The sequence below is a fragment of the Dermacentor silvarum genome, chromosome 1 (genome assembly GCF_013339745.2).
Source record: "Dermacentor silvarum isolate Dsil-2018 chromosome 1, BIME_Dsil_1.4, whole genome shotgun sequence".
Lineage (NCBI taxonomy): Eukaryota > Metazoa > Arthropoda > Arachnida > Ixodida > Ixodidae > Dermacentor > Dermacentor silvarum.
Genome location: NC_051154.1, coordinates 183,626,584 through 183,653,266, shown reverse-complemented (window position 1 = coordinate 183,653,266; position 26,683 = coordinate 183,626,584). Strand labels below are relative to the sequence as shown.

The following is a 26,683-nucleotide window of genomic DNA, read 5'->3' as shown; positions in this document are numbered from 1 at the left end:
ATACTGTATATGGAAGTTGCTGATTTTATCCATTAGCTAATGGCCAGAATTCTTAGGGTCATGATTCCTTGCGGTTCATAAAGTGCAAGTCTGAAAACTGTGAGAGTTACAGTAATGGAAGTCTCCGGATTCATTTTGACAAGTTCTTTACATGCACCTAATTTAAGTACACTAGTATTTTTATGTTCTACACCCACTGCGACCTGGTTGCACAGCCGAGATTTGATACAGTGACCCTGTGCTTTCCTCAGTAGCATAATTCCACAGGCATTATATGCCACTACGGCACGTGGAATTCTTGATGATTTCCCCCCTCTAATATGTAAACTAAAATGTACTGCGTGTCTCAGCATCATATTGACGAAATACCAGCGGGCATTTGTTCTGAAAATAAACAAAAATGCTACAATCGAATATGTACACCGTGCTGGTCACTCGATATATACATAATGCAATTATACCTTCAGGTAAAGAACTTCAGCCCTACAAACGCTGTAATTGTGCCAAGGATTCTTTTTCCTCTATCTGCAATACCACATTTAAAAGCCTAGTTTATCCTCAGCATGGCAAAGTAATCTCGCGGTACAGTGTGCTTACATTTAATTAAATACAGTGTAGACCGCTTATAACGTAAGTTGCCGGAGTCGTGAATATCCACACTATAAGCAGTACCGCACTATAACCAAAACCACTATTTTATTGCGATAATGGACACTCCAAGCGCATTTCTGCCGTCGCTGTCACTGTGGTCTAGGTTCCGTATTCGCTTACTAAATAAATTAACAAGCATGGTTTCACGCGCGCACAAGCAAACATCACCACATCTCGCTCGTTGACCGCAGAAACGAACTGTCAAAACGCTCGAGTGACGAAGCGCGGTGAGCAAATTGACCTTCGTGCTATCATGCCTCTCGCTTCAACGAGACCTATAAGCGGCGAAAACACGGCGCGCGGCGGACTTTCCCCGTCGCAGATTGCTTTCAAGATAGGGCCAAGGCGATCTATCGTCGAAGTGGATCGTCGCAGATTACAGTATAGACCACTTATAATGTAACCATTTATAGTGCAGAACTGGCTACAACGTGGCCTTTTCCGACTCCCGTTTACCCTCCCATAGAACTCTATGTATACGCATACCGCTTACAGTGCAGCCGCGTGAGACGAAATACTGGTTATAATGCGGCTTCCGCGGGAAAATCTCGCCGACAAAGGCAGCAGCGAGCATGCTTCTCAACAAGGTGCGTGCTGCCGGCCGGCGTATGCATTATTCAATACAATCAAACTCTCGGTAATTCGGACTACTTTCGGAGCTCGGTGAGCGAGGAACGCCGGAAATCTGCGGCGCAAAAGAGCAAGAACGGCGCTAGCGTCCAACTGAAACGAAGCGGCGGAGTCCACATCACCACAGCTATCAGTTGAAATCGTACGTGAATGACAGCAACGCCGGAACGCTTCGAGCCTATTTGTGTCTTTAAAGCCTGTATTCTTGCGTTTACCGCCGCACATAACACCGCATTGGCCGCAGGCTTTCGTAACTGCGTAGTCGCCGTTCATAATCGCGTCGATAGCAGTCATGGTTTTTTCCGCAGCGGTTGCGGCAACCAGTTGTTTCGTTTTGCCTCGGTGCAAAGATGTCTAACTTGAAGAGCACCGGCTACATGGTGATTATGTTTTCGCCAGCTCACTGGCGAAAACATAATCGCGATGTGCGCGCGATAGTACAAAGCGTCTCTACATGCTTGGTCTACATGTTTTGCATACGTGCAGGGCTTGAAAATCGTTGTTTTGGTTATAGTGCGGTACCGCTTATAGTGCAGACATTCGCGACTCCGGCGACTTACGTTATAAGCGGTCTACACTGTACTTCCTGCTTCGGTCCACTGAAACCGTTCCGCATTGCTTTGCTGGCGAAAATCCTTTCCTTCTGTTTGCGCCAGTCCCGAACGCAATTTTCAGATTCTCCGAATGCCCGTGATGCGGCCCGATTTCCGTCCGTCTCCGCACACATGATCACTTTCCTTTTAAATGCGGCATCATGATGAACTCGGTACTTCATGCTGATAGAGCAGACGCAGTGAACGTGAAGACAGACGGTAGACTACTGCCTAAGCACGTGTACTGCAGCACATGGAGGAAGCTACGGCAGCTAGGCTCAAGTGTGGCCAAATGGCCAGCTAGGCAAGGTGGCCATTTTGAAATGCCAACGGCTATATGGTAATGCAGATTTAGGGTTGTACTTGATTCTAATGCACACCCAATTTTTGGGCCCGTTTTATTGAAAAAAAAAGTGCGCGTTAAATTCGAGTAAATACGGTATTTGTGGCTTGAGGGGGGCGTTTGCCGTCTAGATTTACTGCCGAACTTCCAGGCAGCCGCACTGTAACCAGTATTTCGTGTCCCGCAACTGCACTATAAGCAATAGTGTATACATAGAGTGCTATGGGAAAATTAACGGGAGTCTGAAAAGACCGTATTAGATGCGGTCCTGCACTATAAGCGGTTACTGTATAAGTGGTCTATACTGTATTCACACCTCCCGTATGCATACTCACAGCGTACACATTGTATAAAACTGATACAGTAAAAGTAATACAGTACAGACCACTTATAACGCAACCCCTTATAATGCAGCTGCGCGAGATGAAGTACCGGTTATAATGCGGCTGCTGGAATAATCCCACAGACAAGAAAGAAAGGCAGCGAGCGCGCTACTCAACGAGGTGAGCTGGCTGAGGGAATGCAGAGGAGGAGACACAAAACGAACAAGTGCTCTCCGCACTGAACCTGTGCGCAGCCCTTTGGCCTTTCAGTTTGATGCGGAAAGTATATACTGCAGCCAAATCCTTTTTTCCGAACATGGACGGGGTCATAAAAATTACGCGATGGTCGAGGCCGCGGGTTCGTTTCATGTTCGCCCATTGCGCGTGCGACCTTGACTCCGCGACGTTGTCAGTTTTAAGCTGTGTTCTGCTACTTCAGTAGGAGCAATTGTGTCTGCATTGTGAGCTTCAACCGTTCTTACCAGCACATACAAACACACATGTTCACGGTAGTTGCTGGCTGATCGCTCGTGATACCAAACTTAGCTTCACGCATTCTGCTGTCAGTTCAGCCTGCGCGATCTCCTGCCTCAAGCTCTATGTAATTGTTTATGGGTACGCAAATATCAAGGGGGGGCGAGCTTCCCCGAGACTGCATGCCGGCTAGGCCTAACCAATGCACCCTGGAGTTGACGACCACAGCTGCGGTTTGGTGCCGAGTCAACGAAACATGTTGTGGTGGCTGTACAGCACTTGAGAAGCAGATAAACCACCTCGACAACTTAAGTGGTGGCACGGGCAACACCCAGATGGCGGCAACTTCGTTCGTAGTTGGCATCGCGCGCGCGCGGATCTGTCCGAAATTTCAATCACCATTCTACATTGGTTCTATGGATTTTGTGGCGATACTGTGGGGAAATCAAAATAATCGAATAGGTCTGAAAAATTTGTGGGTGACTTACCTATTTCATTATTTTGCCTGCTTCATGTGAAGAATGCAGGTCCTCGGATGTTAACCTTTCAATGCAAGTTTAAGCGGATTCAAATATTCTGGTCGTATGCTTTGGTTCTTGGATACGCATGGCTGCTTTTCTCTACGTGTTTTGCAAGTGTGCAGTCTATGAAAAAATGTTTTGGTTATTAGTGCGGATATTAGAGACTCCGGTGAATCATGTATGCGGTCTCTCCGTATTCACCTGTCCCCATTATTCTACAGCATAAAAATACATTGATTTGGAAGTGTTTGGTCGTGCACCTATTAATCAAGCAAAGCCCTTCAATCGGGGATTGGCGCATATAGTAGAGGTGCAACTCAAAAGCACATCTATCATCCAGCTGAAACTGAACTCATCATTCTAGTAAAGACACACACTTACTGTCAGGATATGGCTTTGTGAGAGCTATGTATTTGAACACAGGAACTCACAAGTGCATGGCTGGATCAATACCTGAAGCACAGTCTCGTGATAACCAGTTTCGATATTGATGAAGGTATTTCTATGACCCATTGCCTCTAGCCGGCTGACACTGCACATCAGTGTACCCTTGTTGATAATGCAGGTGGTTGTCACGAGACAGTGCTTTACGTATCAACAGCGCTAAGCAGCACTAAGTAGCTCGCTTGTTTCTGTTAACATATGTGAGCTTGTGCCTAATGACAGGAAACTTGGGCTAGTTGATAACGTTCATCACTAAAAAGATGACGAAGAGGATGTGTGTGTACTTACCTTTTTTTTTCATCGTTTTCTCTTTAGTGCTATTTTGTCAAGTGTAGCTGTCTTTAGTTTTGTTTTAATTCAATGCAAGGCGGCTCTGTGGAAGCCATTCTCAAGCAAAGTGAAAGGTGCTTCAATTTCTACCAACATGCTAGTGTCAAACTGACTATCGCAGTACGTTTTCGTGCAGGCCATAGGTGTGCTCAGCACGCGCCGCGCTGTTGGCACACTCGTAGCCTTCTCCATCCAGTTTTCCATGTGCAGGTTGTGGGGGTTCAGGCTAACTTGCTCGGTACCGACTAGTTAAAGAGACACATAGCTCATCCCCACTCTGCAGCACACGCAAAGGGGCGCGCGGCGGGTTTGCTGACTCGCTGGCAAGGTGTGGAGACGACTACAGCTGTTGTACAAAAGCAAGGAGGTTTATTCCCTGCTATGTACAAAAGGCACGTACGATACAGGGGTTAAAGCACTAGGGTAGCAGTCGCAGGCTACAGGTGAAAGCTCCCGGGAAGTCCGCTCAGTCACACAGGCTCTTTCGAGCTAGGTTTGCCACACAAAGTGGGCCGTCTTGCTCAGAGCAGTCCGAAACCAAGTGGTCCGCATGTCCGACAGCCAAAAGCACTGAAGGTGAATCTGCCGGGCAAAAGAGCCTGCGTACCTCGGATGCTGAAAAATAGGGCCCCCACTCCTTGGGTACTGTTCGTACGTGCGGCGAGTAACGTATGCTGTCCAAAAAATTTCAAGGAGCACTTAGTTATCCTTATGTGGATATCCCTATTTGGACCATCGTGGTCACACCAACGCAGATTTTCCACCTCGTGAACGATATAATGCTTTCGCTATAATAAGGCTGGAATGGCGTGTCCCCAGTGATCATGTGGGCGAAAGGCCCAAGTCGCACCTGAACCACAGACGGGGGTCCAAGGGTCCCCACAAGGTTTGTGCAAATTCACCCAAGATGGCCGCGAGCACTTATAAAATTAGCATTTGTTAGACTAGCGTGCTGGACACAACAGCTGTCGTGATCTAATACACTCTAATCAAATTTGTGAAATGGCAATTCGTGCGCATTGGTGTCGCTTCGTGAAGCTTTGTGCAAGCTTGTACGTTTTCACGTGCTGCCAGCCAACTGTACATGAGCAAATATGAAACATGCACTCTTGTTCCGCGAAATGAAGAGCAAAGCAGTTTGCGGCAGGGCACGCGTCTTGATGCTGGCGTAACCATTTGAGAGACTTCACTTTATTCTTTGAAGGCTCACACAAGAAATGAGAACAGGTTGAGTGAATATGAAAAAGGTAAAAACCCACAAGTTGTGTGTGCACTGCTCGCTCGAGTTTCCCCCCATGCAGTGCTGTGCATGAACGATGAAGTGTCCATTGATGGCCGTTTCAGATCAATGACATGATGAATTGATGTACAAAAGGTTAACATAATGTGTGAAATTATGACATGAAGAAGCAAGCTTGTTTCTCAGGAGAAAAACGTTGAGGCACCCGTCTTCATAGCCTAGCTACGAGTGTGATTCAGGCAGTTGTGACGGGCAACTGTATCTTTTTCAGCTGTGGCATGAATGGTAATTATACTTACAACTATGGTAAGCTGCATCTGTCCTGCAGCGACATCTGCGATACGGTGGCTAGAAGGGGCAGTGTGACGGACGCTTACTGTTGCCATGGAAGAGGAGTGCACAAATTGTGATGAAAATTTTGACGGCTGCTAGGGCTTCTCTGGAGCGCTGTCGTTGTCCGGAGCACGTAGGGTTCCAGTGCGGTGGCCGTGCGCACGTTGAGCCAGTGTAAGCATGCAGTGTTGACAGTATTCTAGAAGTGCAGCGTTTACTTCGTTGTGTAAGCTTCGTAGAAGTGGAATGGAGCAGCGCTGCGCCTTCGAAAGCAGGCACGCGTTTTGTACATGGCTGAAAAATGGGCACACATTGTGCGCAGCAGAAAAAAATGTCGTTTTTTTGAGCTCCAAGGGATGTTTTCAGACAGAAGAAGTCTACGCATAATATAAAGCGGAGATGCACAGAACTCATGACTGCGTCATTTGTAAACATAACTTTGAAGCAGCTAGCGTTCATCGAAAAAGCTTATCACCGCATAATAAATGGTGAAGTTGTAGAAATACCACGTCATCAGTCAGCAGCACCTGACACTGGATGCCGTCCCGTGTTTTCGTATGCGCAAAAATATCATGCAGAAGGGAATGAAAGTTGTGTGAAAAAGAAACCTGTGCATAAACTGGTGCTGCTGACTAACAGATCGAGATCATTCCATGTTACCCGCCACAGTAGCCTATAGTTGCTACAGTGTCGCGCTGCTGAGCTCGAGGTCGCGGGTACGATTCTGGCGTGGTGACCACGTTCCGATGCAGATGGAATGCACAAACGCTCATGTACCATGCAAACCCCAGGTGGTTTATATAATACGGAGCCCCCGCTATGGCATGCCTGACATAATTAAATTGTGGTTTTGGCACGTACAACCACATTTAACCTTAAATTACAACATTCTATATTACGGCTGCTGTTCATGGCAAAAATCAAGAGCATGGCGAAGGCGAGCAACAGTGCGGATGCACTGACACTGTTTATTCTTGAAGAGGTTTTGCTGTATATATATATATACAGGGTATTTCAGTGAACACTCAAAATTTATTTTAGGTTGCCTGTGGCAGATAGCCCAATTCTAGTTAATGAGCTGGTCTACTCGAAGAAGCGGACATTACTTGCACAAAAATTTGAAATGCATAATCGACTAATTAACAAAAAAATTACTAATTTAGTTTTTAACTAATTACCTGATGGCCCATATTGCAATTTGAAAATTGTAGCCGTGGAGTTCGCAAGACGGATCCACTTAGAATTAATTCTCAGGATTACACCAGTTTCGAGATAATTCCTGAAATTGCGGAGAAATGCATTGGCGTTCCAGTTAATTTTGTGCTTCAATGCAAAAAGCGATGTTTTGTTAAGAACCTAACTGGAACGCCAATGCATTTCTCCGCAAATTTCGGGAATTAATATCTCGAAACTGGTGTCATCCCGAGAATTCGTTCCAAGTGGATCCTTGCGAACTTGCGAAAAAAATAAAAAATTGGCGCAGGCTCGGTGCATATTACGCAATTTGTGCCCAAGTGTAGCAGGTTTCATCTTTTGGCGCAGCAATCACGGCCAGCATTCTGTAGCAATGCTTTTCCGGTGCTGCCTTTTCGCGCTTAGTCAGTGGTCAGAGCGACGGTCTGCTTGCGTTATTAACGGGATCAGTCGCCCGTGAGCGGTGGATGATAAGACTAGTATAGAATAAGTCATAAGGCATCGCTACAAAATACCAGCCCACATCGCTGCATACAGTGAATGTTACAAGATTGTTTTGGCAAATAATTGTGGCTTTATTTTTCAGTTCCAATTGCGAGTGCAGCCATTGCTGCTCTTGGTGCCGGTATTTCCTACTTGCTGCTCCAGGACTGAGTTGGTGCACAGCAAAAGTTTGGTATGGCTGGCAGTCTATTTGTGTTGTCATTCTTACGAGCGGCTGATGTACAGAATTAAAAATACTTGCAAAAATGGTGTCCGTGTACATTTGTTTCTGGAGCATCAAGTTTTGCTTGTGCGACTATGCAAGGCACAGACAAGTTCAAAACTGCATTTAGCATGCTGGTGGAAATGTAGGACGAAATGTAATGGTGGCTTTCGTGTGTGCCAAAAGTTCAGTACAGATTTTAGCAATTTGTCTTTATCAGAATGCAGCCACTAATGGTATTATACTCTGCAGCAGAACCCCACAGCCAAAGCAGTTGGTTTTTTTTTTATGCAAACAGCCAGGTCTTCAATACTTGCCAAGCTGCCCCTCTGAAAACCCTATAACGGATTGTGCACAAGGTGTACCAAAGCACTGTTCTTATTACATGTATTTATTGCAGGACAGTGCTAAGCAGCAATAAACAACTGCACACAACACAAACAAATCTCAAACTTTATTTGGAATGCTCTTTCAAAAACAAATGCCATAGATATGATGTTTGGAGGGTAAAAAAAAAGTAGGCAGTGGGGAAAAGGGAGCTAAATTTGTGTTAGCTGCAAACACTTTTATTCCCTATACATGCTTAGATAAAATGTGGAATGATATGGATGCTTTGAAAGACTGCGGTACAACTATGTGCATCAATTTGAAACAAATAGCAAACTTTATTTTGAATGCTCTGTCAAAAACAAATGCCATAAATGTGGCGTTTAGAGGGTTAAAAAAAACATGAGTAAGCAGTGGGAAAAAGAATTTCTTTTTCTCCTATACATGCTTGGGCAAAATGTGGAATGATATGGATGCTTTGAAAGACTGTGGTACAACTAACTATTTGCAACATCAACTTTAAACAAATCGCAACAAAAAGAGTATGGAATGGGAAAAAGTGAGCTAACAGTTCGTGTTAGCTGCAAAACACTTCTTTTTCCTATACATGCTTAGACAAAGTGTGGAATGATATGGATGCTTTGAAAGACTGCGGTACAACTAACTATTTGCATCAACTTGAAACAAATAGCAAACTTTGTTTTGAATGCTCTGTCAAAAACAAATGCCATAAATGTGGCGTTTAGAGGGGAAAAAAAAAAAGAACGTGAGTAAGCAGTGGGAAAAAGATTTTTTTTTTTTCCTATACATGCTTAGACAAAATGTGGAATGATATGAATGCTTTGAAAGACTGTGGTACAACTAACTATTTGCAACATCAACTTTAAACAAATCGCAACACAAAGAGTATGGAATGGGAAAAAGGGAGCAAACAGTTCGTGTTAGCTGCAAACTTTTTTTTTTTTTTTCCCCTATACATGCTTAGACAAAATGTGGAATGATATGGATGCTTTGAAAGACTGTGGTACAACTATTTGCAGCATCAACTTTAAACAAATCACAACAAAAAGAGTATGGAATGGGAAAAAGGGAGCTAACAGTTCGTGTTAGCTGCAAACTTCTTTTTTCCCTATACATGCTTAGACAAAATGTGGAATAGTATGGATGCTTTGAAAGACTGTGGTACAACTATATGCATCAATTTAAGAACAAATGAGCTTAAAAATGTATTGTTTCCTATCACAGACAGGTAGTGGTAATTGAGATTTAACCCTACACTTGCATCACAACATACAAAGCACAACTTAGTGCAAACCAATGCTTGACTTCAGTGCTCAGAGGGTAGGGAGAGAGTTTGAGCCACTGATAACTTTGCCTTCACAGCCACAGAGGTGGCAGTGCTTGGTCGTTGAACCTTGCTGAACCCAGCGAAAACAGGGTTCTCAAGAAGCTGTGCTGCTGTTGGCCGATCAGTAGGGTTTTCTTTCAGCAGGGAACGTATCACCGAAACTTCTCGTCGGGTACGAGCCTCCTGCGACAGACATGGAGCAAAACCAATCAGCACAACTTGCAGAATCATGCAACGCTCACTTCACGATAACGGCAGTAAACGAAACATCAGGGAGCGGGTGGCGCCGGCACGGCGAAGGGCGCACGCGGAGACTGTGCAATGTGAGGGAGGAGGGCGGCAGGGAATCATATCAGGAGACAGATGAGATCATGGCAAGTCATACAGCATCAACAGCCTGCTTCTCCTAGAACATGAGATAAGAACAAAAATGAGGCAGCGTTGCCCGAAGGGCAAAGCATTAATGGCGATAGCAGGGTGTACCGTTGCATTAGGTCTCCTGCGTTTGGGGCCAATACTCTGGGATTCAGCCACATGTTTTGCGTGCTTTTCAATTATTCATTCTTTGTACTATTATTGCTTTCATTTTAACATGCAATTTCAGCTTTCAGTAACACCCTTCTCTGAAGCAGCCCTTGGAATCCACCCATTTCGTGGCGAATCCCCCACATTCGGTATGAGCCACCAGTTGGATGGACGATGATGACAACTGCTTGAACAGTGTTCGAATCATACGTGGGTACGACATATTGGCATGATGCAACAGGCAAGGAAACTCCTGTTGCATAGAAGGAACAGTGCCCTGGCAGTTATGAAATTGCATAAAACATGCTAAGGTAAGCGTCCATGGCCTAACGGGAAACTGTAGTAGAGGCCTTTCGAATGCGGCTGTTGGACAACTTTCTGTTTTCGCTTGGAGTGTGCATATAATTGCCATAACAATAAAATATGCACCTTCGAAGGTAAAAAAATGTCACTGCATAATACCCTGACAGGTTTAGTGTGGAGTTGGTTTCAAACATCCTCAGAGACTGCTAATGTGTCATACTTAAAGCATTTCCATTATAAAAAAGAGAGAAGTGGGTCATTCAAGAGAAAGAATAATTTGTTTTTATTCCTCGTTTGCTTACTATAGGATTTCACAATGCCTCCAGCGCCAGTGAATGCACCGAACTGAGCATTTGATGTTTTAATTTGACCATAAAATCAGTTGCTGCTCTGACTGCAGCATCATACATCAATATGTTTGGCAGCAAATGAGAGGCAAAAAGCACGTGCCTTGTATGCTGCTTGCTTAGATTGGTTGGGCTTTAATATATTCTGCGTATTTATGCTGTACATACTGTAATGACGGTCACGAAAACTGTAGCAAACTACGAATGACAAAACTAACTCTTTATTGGGCAAACTTGTACCCCAAAAGCAAGTGGCATTCAAAGCACAATGGCAGCAAACAATTGACGATCGTTGAAAATCTCATCTGCAGGCGTCGGCTTTTATACATGATTCGTTGAGGGTGCCAGCATAATCGCTGGTGCCCGCGTGCGTTCCAGAAAGTACTACACAATTTGTGTCACCCATACAATCTGATTACACAAGGTTTGGTGAGCACATACGAACAGAATGAACAATAACATTTGAGTAAGGTTCAAATATTGCCGGCACATTTTCACTGAGCGATAACATTACAGGAGAGTCGAAATTCGGGCTAGTTGCTACATCATTCATAGGAAACCCCTCCCTTTTTTTTGTGACTCGTTTTTCCTATAAATGATAACATTAGGTTGTTAGCAGGTGAAATGCAGTCCCCTGAAAAAGGATAAATAAGTACACGTGTCAATACAATGATGGCTTTAAAAATAAAAATGGCATTTCTGCTTTTAAGTCTGAAGAGGACACAGATTTGTACAAGTTCATTTTGTTTGCAACTAACACTAGGTGCGCTGTCGAACGGTCTACATGAGTTACTCTATATGCTCTAACTGTAGAAATATAATGTAAAAATAAGCATTTGCACATAATATGAACATTGTATAATGATCACTATATACTTTCAACAAGCCTCCGATGGCTATTTTGTTTGCTTGCATGAATTTTCGTAATTCTGTTTGCATTTGCCTTGAGATAACACAAGGAACGCGTTGTGGAGATGTATCTAAGAGATCAATTTCTGTGAATAATAAAGCTAACGGAGTCAAATTTATGCAGACTAAAGAGCTAATTTTTTGATTTTCGAATATGTTTTTAGTTTCCCAGTATCTTACCTGGGTATTTTTCTGCACCCCCCAAAAAGGACAAAAGTAGGATCTCCCACACAAGAGATTGAAAATGTATATTAGGCCTAACAGAGTTATAAAAATAAAACAGCCTATATTGCTCCTTATAACTTCATCACAAGTCGTATTTTTCTTCCTGGTCTATATAAGATTGTTAATCCCGAATATAGTTATCGAAAACATTCATGATCGGTTTCCTATATTACACACAACCAAAATTGCTGCATATTACAATAAAGCCTAGATACTTGCATACCACAAATCCTTACAGACGAGCATACAAAATTTGGGCGCAATCGAGTCGCATTAAAAGGACCCTAAAACGATTTTGACTGTACAAATGTACTGACTCGGCAGGGTAGGTTTTTTGATCATAAATTAAGAGTCAGATTGCACAGGTTCGAGACGGTATATTTGAAGTCAGTCATCCAAGCATAACCATTTTCAGACATCCCAAAAAGCTGACGCTGATACTTTCTGCATTGCAATGAATCCCGGACAATTTACTTCCGAAAACCGAAACTATGGAAGAGTGCAATAGTCACGCCTTTAGTGCATGTGACGCGGTATTCACGCCTCATCGCCACTATCTCGCTGTAACGCTGTGGGCTAGCATGCTGGCTTCTGGGTGCAGCGCGTGAGCAGATTACGTCCGCTCAAAAGTGCCGATCATCTTGCCCAAGGTCACAACCGGAAGCTGTGACCACACTGATGCGACACTGACAGCGTCCTAAATGAAAAACAACACCGTCCAAGCACTCCAGGTAAACCAGCGAAGCTGAAATGTGCTGCCCCGGTGTTTATCACTTGGTTAATCCCGATAGTACGTTAAAGTCTTTTACAATCATTGGTTACATCTTTGTGTTTCTTGATGAGGCTACACACAAGTTCGGCTGTGACGGAGAAAACGACGTCACTGACGGTATACGGTATGCCCGCAGTTCGCGGTCGTCGCACTGCCGCTTGCGATTCTCGAAAATTAAATTGCTTCAAAATTAAACCTGTCCGTTGTGGGGATGTGCGACTGTCACGTGTCCCCTGATGTTGTTTTTCCCGCATTGCTCCCGTCTCCTGTAATCCGGCTGCTCCGCGTAGCTAAGCGTCAACGGCGGTCGGCGTGGATGTTACGAGAGAGGGCGCGAGAGTTGCGCTGCTAACGCCACTTGAAGGCGGGCTATGCGAGCATAGAAGGGAGAAGGCTGTTCCTCTTGGACGTGAGATCGATGAGCGATGCGGACTTTCGGCGCGTGCGCTGAACCACGCTACTTATAAAACGAGTCTCTGCATTCTGTTCATCACTCCTTTGAATGAAAGTAGGTTGGCTGCTCTGGGAACTGTACAGGTCAGTATAGAATTCTTTCGCTGCTTTTACTATGTCATGGAAATTGGTGATATTACCCTGCTTATATTTCAGTGCATACATTTTGCCTTGTCCTATGCCTAGTAGTCTTCTCAATGATTTTATGCTGCGTCCATATTTTACTGCTTCCTCCATCTTTTCTACGTTATAATTTCTGATATCCCTTACTATCTCCTTGTTAATTTCGACAGTTCAGCGAATACTATCTGATCTCTCGAGTTTGACACTTTCATGTTTTGCCGTTTCTTTATTAGGCCCTTTGTTACTTGGGAGAGCTTACCTACTGGTTGCTTTCGTGCCTTACCTCCCACTTCAATTGCTGCTTCTGAGATCAGACTAGTCACGGTTTCATTCATTACCTCTATGTTGCCATTATCTTCTTGTTGCACTCACAACAGGGCAGAAATGAGAATCGACGCAAAGCTTGGGCTAGAAACGTAACTCGCCACAGCCAAAGCTCACTACTGCCCAACCTGGTACTACCCAGTCAACTTTTCTTGCTGCCACCAGGCGCCGCTACTATACCTTGAACTCCAGGGGACGTATTCTGAAACGTTCCACTTCGGTGATATTTCTTTTTTGCTTTCAGGTGCGCGATGATTGGCTTTTTAGCAAAATTGGAGCTCGACGTCATTTAATTTTGCTCAACCAGCCAATCAGCGCGCGCCTGAAAGCAAAAAAGAAATACTGTCGAAGTGAAACATTTCAGAATATGGCCTTAGCGCAAGAGGCCTATACCGGTTTGTTCGAAACACTTCACTTGGGACGACTTCTTTCTTACCGGCGAGTAAACCATTGGTTTCTTTCTTTTTTACAGCGAAGCTGTTAAGGATTAGGCCCCCGAGGCTCATGTCCGCGTGTAGAAAAAAAGCTATCATAATCAGCATTGGCTCGAGCATCATCGTGTTTATGAGTGCATGGCCCCTCCTCCCATCCGGCCAGCTGAGTCACCGCTATCTCTCTGCTCTTGCACCAGTCGACCTTCTTTTATGCCGCGTTCCTCCCTCAGTAGAGTTGGGCCCAGCTGCGAGGCTAGCGCGGCAAGCCTGCTGAAAGCTGCGCCCGACTAGAGTCGAGCCTTGCTGGGAGGCTAGCGAGGCTAGGCCGGCGGTGCTGCTGCTTTGCGTGACGCCCCTTCACCTCTGCTGCTGACGCGCACACTTTCCCTCGCCCCTCCGACTGCTCTGCGTGAGTCTATTGGCAAGGCCGCTGATAAATGGAAGGAAGGCGAGGAGGGCACGGCGCGGCACGGGTGAGATAGGCGGCTGCCACGCATGACTGGCGCGGCCGGCGGCTCACTGCCATCGCACGCGGAAACACCTATCGCTCGAGCACGGAGGATCATTTTGCGCTCCGTTTCACTGAATATCGCTTAAATGCAGTCCTGCTTCCCTGGCGAGCTCTTCGTTGCAAGGTTCAGCGGCAGCAACGGTATCCATCGCAGCGAACGCAAACGCAGCGACCATGCATGCAGCCATGATGCATACAGTGCCTTGGCCGTTTACGCAAGTGGTGACGTATCATGGCGCATTCTGATTCGCCGAGAGCAATGAAATCTGTGACGACACTGCTTCAGTGCCAAATCTGGGGTGAGAGAAATTGAGGAAGAGATATTTGGTGTGTGTGCCTGCAGCGCCTGCGCGCAGCCCTGCCAGCCTCGGCCGCCGGCTCTCTCCGAGCTCCCACCCATCTACGAAAAAAGTAGGTCAACGGAGGAGTGGAGGGTGAGAGGGGTTCACATTAGCGTTGGTGGTATATACGGAGCTTTGGGGGGGGGGGGGGGGGGGGGGGTATTCTGTAAGAGTCCACCTAGTGGAATCTTACAGAATACCCCTGTTGGTCAAGGACTCTTGTCAGGGAACGTCGTACAAAAGTATTAGGAACGCGCTAGGCACGCTGTCGCCCGTGGATGCCGAGCCAGTTTTTTCAGAGCCGGCACCGAAGCCTCTTTTGCGAGGACATAGTGAAGGGGTCGGTTTATAATTTTGTAGCGAAATTCAACATGGCAAATCCCACCAGAGCGCAAGCTTCACTGGACTTCCCTATTCACAGGGTGGAAGGGCTACAACTTTTTTTTTTTTTAATTTTAAATAACTTGCTGGCATTTCAAAGCGCGCAGTGTAATTTGTTCAGGCAGGGGCACTTCGTTACATCATTATGATGTACGCTTAAGCTTCATTTGGTTTTTGTTCGTTCATAGTTTTCTGCCTCGGCATTAGTGTCGCAGGGATGGATGCGGCCAAGGGAGTTTTGGAGCAGTTCTCGGAGCAGCCGATTTGGTACTTTGGAGTAGGAATTGCTCATTTTGGAGCAGAAGTTACGCGTTTTGGATCAGCTTGGTAAAGCTCAACAAGAATGAATACAGGAAAACCAAAAAACACACACAGCCACCCTGTGTGTGTGTGTTCTCTCTTCGTGTGTTGTTCACGCCTTTACTTCAGATCAAGAAACGTGTTCTGCGGAGGCCCGCAAGGTGGAGTGCAGTTCATCCACATGACAAAGGAAACCCATATGGTTTAGTCAGCATACCTAATATGTAACCTATGCTACGTTACATATTAGGTGTGCCGACTAAAAGTGGCCAGTGGCCAAGAAAAAAATAAATAAAAATAACCGAGGGCATTACGTGAACAGTGCCCACTGTATGTTAAGCTTTTGGCAATGCTTGTCAAGAGCTTTTCTTTTTTTTTATTGCGATAGCAATTATATGGACACTTCAACCGGATTTCTGCCGTCGGCGTCGCCATGAGGTTCCCTATAGATAAAATCTTCGCCGCGCCGTATGCCCGAGCAGAAGCGTGTGGGGACGCGTGGTATCATGGAGAGCGAACGCACTCAATCTCCCATGCGCAAGCAAGGAAGCGGGAAGCCAGCGCCGGAGGGAGCAGGGGGGGGGGCGCACTTCTACTCTGCGAACAACCGCGCTCGTCGCTCGCTCGCACCGTCGCTTATCTCCACACGGCTCTGACCTTTATGCGCCGTGCATTCGCCGCTCAGTTTTCGTTGAAGCGATAGACCGCACGTACCTTCGCCCGTTGCTGCGGCGTATGCGCTTGCTGCCAGCGTTTTGACAGTCGTCTGCAGTCATTCGGTGTGATCTATTCATGCTTGTTTGTGCGCGCTCACACCACGCTTGTTCAATCAGTTAGTAATAGTCGGGCCACATTTTCTAACGCACGCTACACATGCAATGCTGCCCGGGTCGGCAGTGCAGCGCTACAGGTGTGTCCCTTCGCACGCGCTGCCCACGGGAAGCGCTTCTCATCAACACCACCGTTTCACACGCGCCTTCTCGTGGTCATCGAGTCTCTCTTCATGTCGGTCTACTTACGCCGCAGCACACCTGCTTACTTAATCAGCTCATGTTTACTACAATTCATATTGCTACCAAAGCCGCTCACCTTACTTCGTATGACATTGCTGTGCTGCTATCGCATTCATTGCTTCGCCCTTAGGGCGAAACTTTGACATTTTTTTAGATGCGAGAGCATCTTATGCTCGGGGCAGTGTCCGTTCTGCGGCGTCCGCACCCATACTGCGCAACTCTCCCTCATTCTCCTTTCCTACGCAGGTGTGCACTCTCCTCTCCGCCACAGGTGCGGCGCAGCAAATCATTGCATATAACTCCCTCTTCCTCTAAGGGTACGCCGGTAGGCAGCGCAAGTGTCGAGGCGCAGCGCGCGTTCGCTGTGCTTCCGTCATTCTCTCTCTGTGCAACGATGTGCAAAACGACATGAACAACGTCAATGTCGGCGCTAGTTGCAGCGCCACCGCCGCGGAAGGCTCGGGAAGTTGAACGTAAACGTCAGCGTCGGCAAGCGGACCCCGAACTTCGGGCCAGGGAAGCCGAACGTAAACGTCGACAGGAAACTTCTACGGAAGCAACACGGGCTCGGCGTGCCGAAGTGGAACGTCAGCGTTATCAAGCTGACCCCGAACTCCGGTCCTTGATCGTTCTCAGGGACAATGTGTGTATGACCACAAAGCCATCGTCTTCAAGATGCCGCGCGCACCGACGCTAGGAATAACGTAGAATCTCTAAATGAAGACGCAACAACCCCGTACAAACGTCTCCTCTCTTCTCAATACATTCTCACTAACTTTGATTGGGTTGTGTTGCCAAGTGAAAAGAAATGGAAACTCGATGCGCACCCCCCGCGATGCTTTCGCATCCCACCATGGTCGCCCGTAGGGTGAGATGATTTTTTTTCTTTTACAGCGGAGCTGTTAAAGGCTCGCTTCGTTGGTCTCATTGTCGTGCATAGAATTGCCGAGATGGGAGAGCGTGAGCTAGGAGAGATTGAAGTTTGTGCTCGTGCCACTGCTTCTGCATGAGTCGTCGTTGTCGGCTGCGTTGCCGCTAATCATTCCAGCGTAGAATTTCACTTCTCTTCTGTCGCAATGAGGAGGCCGCATTTACGGGGGTATGAGCCATTCATGATCAACTGACGACGTGTGCAAATGCATTTGAGCAACGCCGCTGCGAACGCACTCAGGAAAGGGCTTGTCGTCGACGTGCCGATTCTAGCATGAGGGCTTCCGAAGCGTCAGCAAAGAGCCATGGACCCCGAGTTGAGGGAGTGCGATGTTGAGGCCAAACGTCAGTAAAAAGCTGCCGACCCCGAGTTGCAGGAGCGCGATGCTAAGGCCAAACTTCAGTGTCGTCTTGCCCTCCAGAAACTTAACGGTGGTGCACGCCTCAGCAACGCTAGCGCCAACTTCCCCGGTGCGACGGCCAGGTTTTAACGCGAGTTTCTCAACCGAAATGTTCATGATAGACATGTTTGGTTTGGCGACGCCCAACGACAATATGCCAACATATAGCTGTGTGATTCCCACTGAACATGCACATTTAACAAAATTGTGCGCCTTCATTCAAAATTAGCATTTTCACGCATGTTGGCGCAGCACTTCCATCCCTGTGTTACTAATGCTTTAAGCAGCAGGAATATTCTTGCTAGTGTACTTTTGTCTGCAGGCACGGTAGCAGAAATGATAACGGCCTCAGAACAAGTTGATCATGACACATGTTATACCGATTCTTTTCATAGCAGTCCTTAGTTTATTGGTAAAAGCAGAATGTGCTATTTTCTCATTCAACGCGGTGACATGTCAGTTTATTTGCTCGCAAGAAATTTAGAAGTAACTGCAAACAGCGCTCCTTCCACCTTTGGAGCATTCGACCTGGACACAGCTAAAACAATTCGTTTCCAAGTCAAGCGTTTGCACTAATACAACTGACTTTGCCAAAAGAAAGCCCTTGCAAAATTTTGGAAACCTGTTGGAAGAAACTCAACTTGGTCTGATTGGTTTTATTAACTTTTCATGCTTCACCAGGTTTGAGAATTTCTACGTGGCAGATGTCTGCTGTGTTTCTAAGCCCGGGCCCTACCTCGAACGCTGCGTACTGTGAGCACAAACAAGTGCCAGTCACTAGACAAAGACAACCATGTCACACGTATCGGCTAATTATAAAAAGGTGCACTCTGACTCACAAACGGAACTCTCCTTTGTTTTTATCCCAAGACACACTGACCAGGTAACCTTGCAGTTTCTAGCCTTCTTGTATCAATGCAGAATATCCGTATTTAGCTTCTGAGAGCACGACAGATGTTACTGCCTATACAAGGTGTCCCAGCTAAAAGTAGACAATGTTTTAAAAACAACGGAGTGTGCTAGGAGGCTCAAACCAACTCAGTGGTGTTGAGGATCGCGTGTCCTAGTCTGCGGTATTTTTTCCTTTTGCAAAGTCAATTAATTGCCTAATATTTTAAATATTGGCTTTACCAAGAAAGTGCCAATATGAAAGTTGTAGATTACATTTAAAAATGGCCGATGAAGTGTTTGCAACTAAGTGCCATTGATGAAGCTTCTTGTAATTGGCTGTAAAGAAAGCCTCCAAAATAGAAAAATAACTGTCTCCAAAATAGAAAAATAACTGTGTGACAGCGTCTGGAAGCGCTGAGATACTGGCGCTATCAAGCAATTGTCGTCACTTGAGCAAGGCACCGGACGGAAGCAGAGCCCGAACCCATCGCTAAGCCTAACTGGCCGGGCCTTTCTGCCGTCATCAACCAACGTCACTAGATTACCTCTTTCAGTTTGCAAACTCCGGCGCCGCGGATGTCACCCTTCCCTGTACCGCCGAGCGGGGGTGCCCTCGTAGCAGTTTGACCAGTTTGACGGAGGTAACGGAGTTGTCAGCCTGTGTCGGCGGTGCCTACGGCTTAGTCAACGCAGGCGTGGTCTTGTGCAGTTTTTTTTTTTTTTTTGCCTTCAACAAATCTAGTAACATTGCGTTTAACTTTGTTGCGCAGTGCTCGCAATTCCTGTGAGTCCCAGCGAGATCTATCAACGCAGCTCATGCGGCGTGTGCTCCCGCTGCAACTTGTGACATGAATGCACTTTTTCTCGCGAGATTTTAACCATCGATTCGAAAACAAGATAAAGATGGCTGTGGCAAACAAAAAAGCGCATCTTTTGTAACTTTGGCTTTTGAAATGTGATTCCCAGTTTATGTTTGTTGCATTGTTCAAAAAGTTGACAGTCACTTTAGCATACGCTAAAGAGAATGCGAAAGCGTGCACGCTCACTAGAAATTCATGAAATTGCTTGACATTCTCATTCGAATGCTTCGCGAGTTTAAAAAGTCAAATTAAATTCTGGTGTTTTATATGTTCCGAAACCACGATATCCCCGTGACAATATGATTATGAGGCACGCCGTAGTGGGGGACTCCGAGTTAATTTTGACCACCTTTAACGTGCAATTACTTCCTATTGTTCTTTCCCACCAAATGTAGTGGGATCGAGTACCTTAATTAAGTGTGCCCTAATGAACGTTTTCCTAATTACACCAAAGGTCGTGGGTTCGAGTGTCTTAAACAACTATATCTTAATTAAATGTGCCTTAATTACCTTAACCTTAATTAACACCAAAGGTTGAGGATTCAACTCCCACCAACGGTCGTGAGTCCGCGTGCCATGATTAACCATATCACAATTAACTGTGTCTTAATTAACTTTGCCTTAAGTAAACCAAAGGTCATGGGTTCGAGTGCCTTAATGAACTCTATGTTAATAAATGTAGAGTTAACTAAGGTACTCGAAACCACGACCTTTGTTGGTGGCACCATGAATTTAGGTGCCGTAACACCGGACGTCGAATTTTTCGGCCCATGAGCCATATACGGTTTTCGCCTTATAAATTGTTTTCAATTTGACTTGTGTTATTCTAGTCTTTCGCGTTTTATAGCTTTAAAAATGGCGAGCTTTCACTGAAGTACTTCGGTATCTTGCGTTTAAAAAACGCGTATCCTGGCATTGAGTGTTCTAGGTTTCAATATTTTCGGCAGCATCAGATACTTATGTTCCGTGACCCACCGTAAGCACGTAAGCTTATATGGAACTGAATTAAAAAGAACTGAACCCGATTAATCTTCACACCTGAATGGATAAGAGTCCCGCATAGCACTATCTAGATTGAGGCATCGCAGTCACATCTCTGCCGCGTTAAATTGCTGTAGTGACTGAAACAATACTCTAGTTGCATAGTTGAAATAACGTTTGCTAACAATCTCGGAAATAACTCCCCTTACACAGAATTAACTGCGTAAATTGTGTTTAACGCAGTGTGAATGCTCCGTAACCATGATGCGATCGGGCAAATGGCGTCGGAAGCGCCACTTCGCGAGCGGGAGTCGAAGGGGGCCACGTTTTGCCGCTGCATCCTGGCAGAGTTTGCAAACTGGCAAAGTAATCTAGTAACGGTGGTCATCGACGGCGACCGGGATATGGGCGGCTACCAAGGCGACGACATATGCAGGATTGTCGGGAGTAGCGATCCCAGAAGAGACGTGACGCAACTTGCCGCAATCCACAAGAGTCGACGTCAAAAACATGAGAACATTCCGCTCAAGCAGCGACGCAGCCAGACTCTTAGGAGTGCCGGCACTAAGGCTGGACATGTTAGAGCAGAGAATATGTATTATACATATTGTTATGTTTATTGTTCTCAGTTCCGGGAATTTCTTTTTGCTTGCTTTCATGAAATCATGTGTGCTGTGCCGTCATACGTGTCTCAGTCCATCTCCTAAACATCCGCGCCCCCGAAATCTGTGACACCAACTCACAATGAAAGGTACTCGCTCACTGGCCACTCATATGTAAGAAGCATGGCCTTAACCCGAGCACTGGTAAAAATTGAAGAATGAGCTGGTGCAGAGTCAGCCAAAGCTAGTGCTTACTTGTAACTCACATCAGGAAAGCTGAACGTCTAGGCCAAACTTGTGGTTGTAATCCTGATCGGTCGAGTATGAAAAAATTAAAAAAAAAAAATGAAGCCCCTATAGCTACAATGCCTTAACTAAAATAATTTTTCGCAATATCTTGATTGGAGAAATGCCTTGGCTTTTTTTTTCCCCCCAAATGAAGATAGAACGTTGAAACACCATATTGTAAGCAATATCTAAAAGACTACTTTTTAAGTAAAGAAATTGTTTTTGTTACCTGCACCTTTCCTAAAACGGACAACTACAGAACATGACTAGAATCAATACTGAGCAATTAAAAAAAAAAACTGCACCTAAAAGCGAATTTAATTGCAGAATGCTACAATCCAGCATGCATTATTAATACCCAGTACCTAGTCTTATTCTACTGGTTATAAAAGCACAGCAAAAATGCTATGCTCTGAATGCTAAGTCAGAAATCACGAAGTTTTAGCTTGGGAGCTCTTATCAAAATACACCAGAATGTATAAAACGGTTTTCTCAGCAACCACTGCATTGATTTTGATGAGGTATGCTGCATTTAAAATGTTAAAATCTAGTAATTGCATGGAGTGCATTTTAAATTTAGGCAAATAACTGTTTCAGAAAAATTCTTGGAAGAATGCAGAAACCAGTTTTCCTCGAGTCCAATGCACCAATTTTGATTAGGTTTGCTGCACTTGAAAGAAATTAAAGATCTAGTAACTATAACAAGTGGATTTTAAATATATGCCAACAACTGTTTCAGAAAAAAGCATAAAAACTGCAAAATTAAAATGCTAAGTTGTGAGGAGGACTCCTGCTATACCCTCATAAACATTGCAACAATTTTACATAATCTGTAAATTCGTATAATGCATTTTTATCCATTTCAGATTCTTAAACATAAGCAGTTTACAGAACTGCAATATCTGTTTTTATTGGAGAGTTACGCCACTGCAATCTTAATGTATCCATTTTTTTTTTTTAAATTTGAGGAATTTTTGGTGTCTCTTTGTGAAAAATTTTGAGGACCTAAAGAAAATGATGCTTCCTAGAGTTGCCTCTCAGGCGCAACAAATTTCATTTGAAACTGGTTGAGTGGTTGTCTAACAAGAGAATTTCTACTTTTTACATACATCTGAATTAGGGAAATTGGAGTTTGCTATGAGCTCAAGTTTCCTCTTAATGTTTCAAGAAACCATACCATCTCTTCAGCAGGTCCAAGGGTTTCCAGGCATCCCTGCTTGAATACTGCTCCAGGGAACATGAGCTGAAGCAGGCAAACATGTAGTACAGAGAGCCGATTATATAACAGCAGTAACAAAGCTAAACTTTCTCCAATTGTTCTACACTACATTTACACCCAACAAAGAGGTATTAAAAATAAACACTGTTAGCAAAAAAAGAGCCAAGCATGAACAGTGGAGTTTGATATTTGTTAGTCACAATCACATGTAGCCAATGAAACCAAGGAAAGCATAGGGTAAATTACTTTCTTAATTTACCCTAGGCTTTCCTAGTATTTTGGCTTCATATGATTGTAACCTCTCATTGCACTAGTTCCTGCCAGATCAGAGCCAGTTCTTGCTCGTGCGGAACCAGCACAGCACCTCCTGCATGAACACCGAGCTATCTCTCCGACGAGCGCAGGGAAGGCTGTCAACTCGTCCTGCACGATGCCTGCACTGAGTGAAACATCTGTGACGATGTGAAGCATCTGCGACGAGCAGATGCTGCCATGTTGACCCGGTGAAATGAATAGCGAAGTGCATCACCTTGCGAACTAGTTCAGGAAATGGAGGTGAATCAAATGGACCTATGATCGAGCACCTGTGCTGTCTAAGGGGTCCTGCTCTCACGCGACATGCTGGCAGCAGTGGGGCCACCCTTCTTTGCATTGACAGGATCACGGTAACAGGGCGGTTTGCTTGTTTAACGAACTCACGTTGACTTTCTTTAACTGGATATATGTCAGAATATAAATGATATTGTTACGGTTAATGTTGAACCGGCTTTATTTAAAGGACAAAGTTGATGGTAAAGAAAAGATTGCATCCAGAGGCTGTGCCAGCTAACGTCTTCCTCCTCTTCTCCTTGCTCGGCTCATGCCGTAGCAATCCCCGGTTGCCAGACGAAGCCCGCTGGGCAAGTCCAAATCACTCGGAAAGCGTGGGGTGGAACCGCTTAAGACGAGCAACATGTACTAACTGGGTCCGGCTAGACTGACGACCAGCTAATGTCAAGCGTGCCACCACGTACGTCAAGTCACTCAAGCGATCTACAACGACGAATGGGCCTGTGTACTGGGGTTCACAACCACACAAAGTCTCCTTTAGCGTACAAGACAAACTGGTGTCGGCTGTCATAGCACTCTTGCGATCGGTGTTGCGATGCCACAGTACGAAGACGAGCAATACGCCGGGCTTCTTCGGCAAGACAAAGCGTCTTGGCAACAGAGTACTCGCTGTGAAAGTCAAACGGTAGTATAGTGTCAATGCAGCTTAGCGGTGGACGTGCGTAAAGGAGATAAAAAGGACTGTAATCGGTCGTCTCATACTTTGCAGTACTATAAGCATAGGTGATGAAGGGGAGTAAGTTATCCCAGTCTCTGTGATCGGAAGATACGTACATGGCCAGCATGTTAGAGTTCTGTTCGTGCATTCTACAAGCCCCTTCGTCTGAGGGTGATAAGCGTTGAATGGCGGAACTGCGAACTGCAGAGACGAAGCAGTTCTTCTACGGCATCCGCAACGAACTGCTGACTGCGATCACTAATGATTACAAGGGGCGTACCACGCCAAAGAATAATGAATCGAAGCAAAAACGTTGCAACAGACGCAGCTGTTGAAGATAGTACAGCCGCCGTTTCCGCGTAACGGGTCAGATGGTCGACACATACGATCACCCATCGGTTGTCGTTAGATGATCGGGGAAATGGGCCCAGAAGGTTGATACCCACTTGTTCAAATGGCAGGTGAGGCGGCGGCAGAGGTTGGAGAAGACCTGGCGGAGCGGTCGTAGGGCGCTTGTAGCATTGACATTGTTCGCAACTGGCGACATAGTGCTTGACTGTATCCCGCATTCTGGACCAGTAAAAACGCTTCTGTGTCCGGTTCAAAGTTCTGATGAATCCTAGATGGCCAGAAGTCGCATCGTCATGCATGGCTCTCAGTATGTCCGCTCGCAGACTCTGCGGCACCACCAGAAGGAAGCGTGCGCCTTTAGCCAAATAATTGGTTTTGTAAAGCAGGCCATCACGGACACAAAATCGACCGGTAGCTCCAGGATGCGATGCAGCTACAAATAGAGGTTCTAAACTAATATCATTTGCCTGCTCTGCCTTGAAAGTCGTCGAGTCTGGGAATGTAGAAGAAATGAGAGCGAAACAGTCATCAAAATTGTCTTCGTCACACTCTGTCGTCGTCAGAGGAAGGCGAGAGAGACAGTCTGCATCTGCGTGGCGACACCCAGACTTGTAGGAAATAACGAAGTTGTACTCCTGCAGTCGAAGAGCCCAATGTGCCAGTCGTCCACTCAGGTCACGGAGATTCACCAACCAGCATAACGCGTGGTGGTCGGTAACGATAGTGAACGGGCGTCCGTAGATATAGGGCCAAAATTTGTGGACAGTGAAAACAGCTGCCAAGCATTCTTGCTCGGTGACAGTGTAATTGCGTTCCGCCTTAGTCAAAGAGCGACTAGCATAAGCCACAACGTGTTGAGCTTCTTGATGACGGACTAGTACGGCACCGATGCCAATGCCACTCGCATCAGCGTGCACTTCCGTAGGTGAGGATGCATTGAAGTGACGCAATATGGGCGCTGACGGTAGTAGAAATTTGAGCTGGCGGAACGCGTCGTCATAAGTCGATGTCCAGTTGAAAGGGACGGCTTTTTGGAGAAGACATGTTAGGGGGTACACCACGTCGGCGAATCATGGGACGAAGCGACGAAAATATGAGCACAGACCCAAGAAACTCCTCAACTCCCGCACTGACTTTGGTGCCTCGAAGGAGCTGACTGCCTCAATTTTCCGTGGATCTGGCCTCACGCCGTTTTTGTTGACCAGATGCCCAAGTACTAACGTCTCGGTCTCCCCGAAACAACATTTCTTGGAATGCAGGATCAAGCCGGCTTTTTCGACACAATCGAGAACAAGACTGAGACGGCTGTTATGCTCACTCAATGTGCTGCCAAAAATCACCACATCATCGAGGTAGCAAAAACAAGTTTCCCATTTAAGTCCTCAGAGGATAGTGTCCATAAATCGTTCAAATGTTGCTGGCACGTTGCAAAGGCCGAACGGCGTAACGTTAAATTCATAAAGACCGTCTGGTGTCACGAAGGCCGTTTTCTCTTTATCGTCTGGGTGCATGGGTATTTGCCAATACCCCGATTGCAAATCCAGTGATGAAAAGTAGGCAGCGGAATGTAGACAGTCGACATCGTCCATTCTAGGAAGCGGATACACATCCTTTTTGGTGACTGCGTTCAGTTTCCTGTAGTCAATGCAGAACCGCCACGATCCATCCTTCTTTACTAAGATTACTGGTGCAGCCCACGGACTAGAGGACTCTTGAACAACACTTTCCCGTAGCATGTCTTTCACCTGTTCAGCGATAACTGTCCTCTCTGCTGAAGAAACGCGGTAAGGCTTTTGCCGAATGGGGTGCGCAGGTCCGGTAGCAATTCTGTGGAGAGCACGAAAACGCGGAAGTGAAACCTGCTTGTCGCCTTGTGTGAAATCGAACACAGAAAAATGTGCCCACAAAACTTGTGCGAGAGCGTTGCGCTCATGTGAGGGAAGCGCCTTGTTGATCATCCGTAGGATCTGCTCTTCAGAAGTGCTTCGGTGGGGATCGCTAGTATGACACTGCTCCTCCTCGCTTAGAGCTGTAATGGAGCTGCACGTAATCTCGTCAAATTCAGCGAGCTTCATATCACGCGGGAGAACAGCAGGGACGCAAGAACAATTGAAAGCCCACAAATTTGAGGTGCCATTGACTACTCTCACGAGAGAGCGTGGCACAAGTACATCTTTCTTTGTGCAGCTTGACGTAAGTGGCTGGACTTGCGCGTCAAACGATGAAAGGTCGGCAGCAGCGACATTGACAAGGACACGTGACAGCGACCAAGGCGGCAGCAGCAAATTGTTCGAAACAACACAATAGTTTTTCTCTGGTAAAGATGTGTCGGCAAGGGTGGCGAGAAGCGCGCTATTCACGGTAATTTCGCCTGTGCCACAGTTAACGGAAGCACCACAATCCTGAAGAAAGTCAATCCCGAGAATCACATCATGAGTGCACCGCGGTAGTACGAGAAATTCTGTTTTAAGATCT

General features: G+C 45.9%; 2 protein-coding genes and 1 long non-coding RNA gene across 7 annotated transcripts in view; 2 read left to right on the top strand and 1 right to left on the bottom strand.

Annotated features, from left to right (window-relative positions):
• LOC119436511 (protein odr-4 homolog) overlaps positions 1–7,828 on the top strand; it is an 80,089-nt gene extending 72,261 nt beyond the window's left edge. The window contains exon 11 of the mRNA XM_037703375.2: positions 7,663–7,828. Within this exon, the coding sequence (XP_037559303.1) occupies positions 7,663–7,730 (68 nt within the window). The 3' untranslated portion in view covers positions 7,731–7,828. The remainder of the gene's footprint in view (positions 1–7,662) is intronic.
• A 398-nt stretch (positions 7,829–8,226) lies between these two features.
• LOC125941292 (uncharacterized) lies at positions 8,227–9,077 on the top strand. Its single transcript, XR_007464187.1, has 2 exons — positions 8,227–8,668; positions 9,034–9,077. It is a non-coding gene; the product is annotated as an uncharacterized LOC125941292 (long non-coding RNA).
• Positions 8,661–26,683, bottom strand: part of LOC119436507 (serine/threonine-protein kinase 31-like) — a 222,350-nt gene continuing 204,327 nt past the window's right edge. For 4 of the 5 annotated variants that reach the window (XM_049658154.1, XM_049658156.1, XM_049658157.1 and 1 more), the window contains 2 exons: positions 22,549–22,614; positions 8,661–9,640 (listed from right to left, as the gene is read on the bottom strand). In XM_049658154.1, coding sequence (XP_049514111.1) covers positions 9,437–9,640; positions 22,549–22,614 — 270 coding nt within the window. In that variant the 3' untranslated portion in view covers positions 8,661–9,436. The remainder of the gene's footprint in view (positions 9,641–22,548; positions 22,615–26,683) is intronic. The other variant, XM_049658155.1, reaches the window with a different exon arrangement.